This window comes from Oryctolagus cuniculus, chromosome Y (assembly GCF_051225735.1).
Source record: "Oryctolagus cuniculus isolate XC-2025 breed Fujian yellow rabbit chromosome Y, ASM5122573v1, whole genome shotgun sequence".
In the NCBI taxonomy this organism is placed as follows: domain Eukaryota; kingdom Metazoa; phylum Chordata; class Mammalia; order Lagomorpha; family Leporidae; genus Oryctolagus; species Oryctolagus cuniculus.
The window spans coordinates 12,427,799-12,431,882 of NC_142889.1; the positions used below are offsets into that span (position 1 = coordinate 12,427,799).

Genomic DNA, 4,084 nt, shown 5'->3' on the forward strand with positions numbered 1-4,084 from the left:
GAATCTAAGAAAGTCAATCATAAGCACAGAATATAATAAGGGTTGCGAGGGGCTAAGGGTGAAAGAAACTGGAAGATGTTAGATGAATGACACATTTGCAGTTAGGAGATAAATTAACATTGAGATGTATAATAGAGCACAGTAATGATATGAATACAGTATTAGATACAACAGGTTAACATCTGAAATATCTTTTAAAAACTATGTAAGGTGATGGTTAGTTAATTGTTCTAGTCATTTCATAATATAAATGGATAAGGGGACACCAAAAGGTTTTTGATAAAGGGCTTAAAATATAATGTGACTATTCCATAAGCTTTTAAAAGTTCCCCACATGGCAAAACAACAAGTTGCAGGCCTTGCATGTATACAAATTTTGTTTGTCAATTATACTTACATAATCTTTAAAAAATCACCCTCTATCAAAATGAAAAATGAAAAAAAAACTAACTTAGGAATGCAGGCTTATATCTTTGAGGTGAGAAGATAATCACGAAACATAAATAGATTTTTTTTTTTTTCTTCAAAATTTGCTTTATGTAATTGGGTGGATATAAATTAATGAACAGAAATTTAAGCAAGATACATGTAACAATTTAACAGAACCTGATAATCTAATTTCATTCACTCTTTCTCAAATTCATCTTTAAGTCTTTCCATCATGGGGCTCACAAGAAATTAACTAACATATGGATACTACAGTTGAATGTTCAATCTGCAAAGTACTTATACCATACTGAAGTCCCCTATAATGTAATTATAAAGAACCTTCAAGATACTCATCTTCTGAATGTACAGAACTGTTTGAGTCAAAATTCAACTCAATATAAACTAGCAAGTTCTTCGTTGAGACAGCTTCTCCTTTTGCTAATGAACGATTTTTAGCTAGCTGTAGTATCACTGAGTTGAACAAATAAGTCACCTTTGAGTACATAAGGAAAAACAAACACATGCTAAATGAAACATTACTACTACATCATTACCAGACCATCCCTACCTCTAACACTTCAGAAGCTTAGAGATTTATTCTTACATTAACTGCAAGAAAAAGATAAAGAAGAAATTCCTTCTTTTTTGAGATTACAACCATGAAGTCGGGTGGTTATACAAATTCTGCATTTGTGTGCAAACATGAAACACATTTATCTTGGTTCTCCCTGCTTTGTCTCGTCAGCTAGCTAGCAGGACTTAACAAGTATCTTCCCAAGAACAAAGACTGAGATGTGTTTTATAGAACTTCAATAACCTCAGCACTACAGTGATGAGAGATGCAGTATCCTTTTGCTATGGTTCAAGACAACAGGGAAGGAGGTCACAGGAAAGAGAATAAATCAAAAGTGTTACAGCTGAGAAACTACTTCTCATTTAAGTTTCACCATGGTGCTACACTTATTTTTACATAAGCACTGGTGGCATAATTCAATAAATCAAAACTCTTAATATTTAAAATTTACCTTGACTTTCAATTATCACCATATTAACAACTGAAAGAATTAGATAAAACACATAGGAAATGGTAATATTAAACCCCACTTTGCTAGAATTTATTTCTTGACACCATTAACTCAGTTTTTTTAAATACATATAGAAAAGGGATAGTGCATCTCAGTTTGCTTACAAGCTAGGAGACCACTTTGAATTCTGCATTTCCTAACTGCAAACAGAATATAGCACTTATAACAGGTTATAAATAAACTGGTTTTCAAGCATAGAGCCAGCCCCAACGATAATAATACACTATTTAAAAAGACCTAAGGCAATGAATTCCATTTCCAATGGAAAAAAAGAACTGTGCAAACAAGCTTAAAACTACTTTTTTTTTTTTGTGCCAGTGTTATAAAATGTAGCTTTTAATAAAACCTTGACCCAAATGCCAGCAACTTCAGAAAAGAATTTGAGTTGGGTGGGTGGGTGGGGAGAACGTTATTTCATTTAGGAAAAATAACCACTATCTTTTTCCTAATCTTCAACACACACAATTTAAACATATACAGCTGCTGTAACACTTTACACAATTCCTATGTACTGGAGCAATTACAAGATCTAAATACAATTATATTTTTAAACACTGGGTCAAGGCTTTACATAAAAATACCATCCTACTTTCCCCCCTAATTTCTAAAATATCACATACTTTCCCCCAACATCTGCAGCCATCCAGGAATTTCTAGGAAACTTTTGTGCATGATCTTAATTCCTAATTCCTGGCTCTTTGGGCTCAGTGACAAAAGATCAAAACCACCAAAATGATGGTTCACTTGAAGTCAGACGAGAGACCCTGGCTCAATTAGTCTCATAGGATGAAAGCAGTGCTGCATCAACTGGCTCCATGCAGGAGGGGCACGTGAAGGATCTCATCAGCCAGTCATCTATACAGTCCAGGTGGTAGATGTGCATGCACGGCAGGAATCGAATTGGGTCCCCATAAACAAAGTCCATCATACAGATCACACACTCCCGGATCTTTTTCTCTGATCCATCTCTTCCAGGGTCATAAACTCCTTTAGGCAGATGCTGTATAAGGCCTATTCTTTGAGCTATCCTAATTTGTTCCTCTTCAGTCAGCTGAGTTGCTAGCCGAGTCTGGCTGGGTGTTGGATGATAGACTGGAACAGGAACTTGTTCCTGATATGGCGGCGGCGGCTCCTGATCCGGCTCCGTCCCCTCGCCAAAGCTAGCGCGGTCGGACTGAGACTCGTGAAGCAGAGAGATGTCATCCGAGGTGGGGGACTTGAGGCAGTTCCCCATCTTCCGGGGCGGGTGTGTGCGATCTGGGGTAGGAAGAAAGCAGTGGCGGGGTCGTTCGCACGCTCCGCGGTCAGCCTCGGTCGGCGAGGTGGGGTCGAGCGACGGGCCGGAGCTCAGGCGGCGGCGGCTCCCCCGCCCCCCGGCGCCGCCGAGGGGCAGCTCATGCCAGCCCCCGGGGGTGGGGGCTCAGGGCTGGGCCGCGGGCTCGGCTGGGGTCGAGACGGTTGCCTCCGGCGAAGCCGCGACGCGGGGGGGGGCGGGGAGACGAAGCACTTCCCCACCCCGCCCCCCCGCGGGGCGGCGGCGGCCACGGGGCTGCTGGGCTTAATCCAGGTCAGGAGCGGGGGGCGCGGCCGTCGCGGCTGCCCCAGCTGCTGCCTCAGCTGCTGCTGCTGCCCCCGCCGGCAACCGCGCCGCGGCCGCGGGCCTCATCCTAGTCCGCCTCAGCGCGGCGGCGGCGGCCAGAACGAGCGAAACATAAATAGATTTTAAAACAGATAAATATGTGACCAGCTAAAATTTGTATTTTGAAAGTTCAGAGACAGATGACAGCCTGTCCATGTAATGAGCAGGGCTAAGATGACATCCAAACATCAATGTACAGTGTCCTCCTGCCCCCCCCCACAACCTGTACAAAAACCTGAGTCAAATAAAACTGCTTTGTTTTTAATTTTTCTAGTCTAGGCCACTGTTATTGTGAGCAGAAAGCGGAGGTAAGATTCTTAGTATGAGCTATGCTGAGGCCCTGCTTCTCACAAAATCAGAAAACAAGGGAATGAAGTCAGTCTTGGAAAAAATAACGGAGCACTCCATGAAGGACAACTCCTCCCCTGCATGAACCCCACACACAGGGTCTGGGTTCTCCCTGGTGTCCATCGCGTGCTCACCGCACAATCTGGGAGGCCGGGGATGCCACCAACACTGGTTCTCAGAAACTGGTCCAGCCGACAACTGGCTGTGAGGAGACAGGACTCCAGGAGTCCCAGCTGCCAGCCCAGCCCCGACACTGCAGACCAGAGTGGGCCTAGGGAAGGGCCGTGCCAGCAGGGAGATGCGGCCCACAGATTCCCAGAGAGGACCCTGGGGAGGCCCGCCTCAGACCAGCCTTCTCCACAACTTTCCCCAACTCCTCCTTCCCCACATCTGCATGCCGGGACTCTCACACTCACCATGACAGCTTCCGAGGGGAGCGCTGTCCTGACGCTGAGTTACACCAGAATTCAGTAAACACCAGAGGCCCCGCCCCGGACCTCTCTCCGCTGTGACGCTGGAAGACTATTATGGAGTCAAGATCTCGCGTGATTACGTAGCATTCATGCCCCACGCCTGATTGGAC

The 4,084-nt window shown here is 44.6% G+C and overlaps 1 protein-coding gene across 1 annotated transcript; it reads right to left on the reverse strand.

Moving 5' to 3' along the window:
* Positions 1 to 598: 598 nt before the first annotated feature.
* Positions 599 to 3,138, reverse strand: LOC149119242 (RING finger protein 11). The gene has a single exon (XM_089325170.1). The coding sequence runs from the start codon at positions 2,746 to 2,748 to the stop codon at positions 2,284 to 2,286; it is 465 nt and encodes a 154-aa protein (XP_089181296.1). The 5' UTR covers positions 2,749 to 3,138; the 3' UTR covers positions 599 to 2,283.
* Positions 3,139 to 4,084: the final 946 nt, after the last annotated feature.

Excerpts from the sequence above, each read along its gene's own strand:
- LOC149119242 (XM_089325170.1), bottom strand. The coding sequence starts at position 2,748 with ATGGGGAACTGCCTCAAGTCCCCCACCTCGGATGACATCTCTCTGCTT.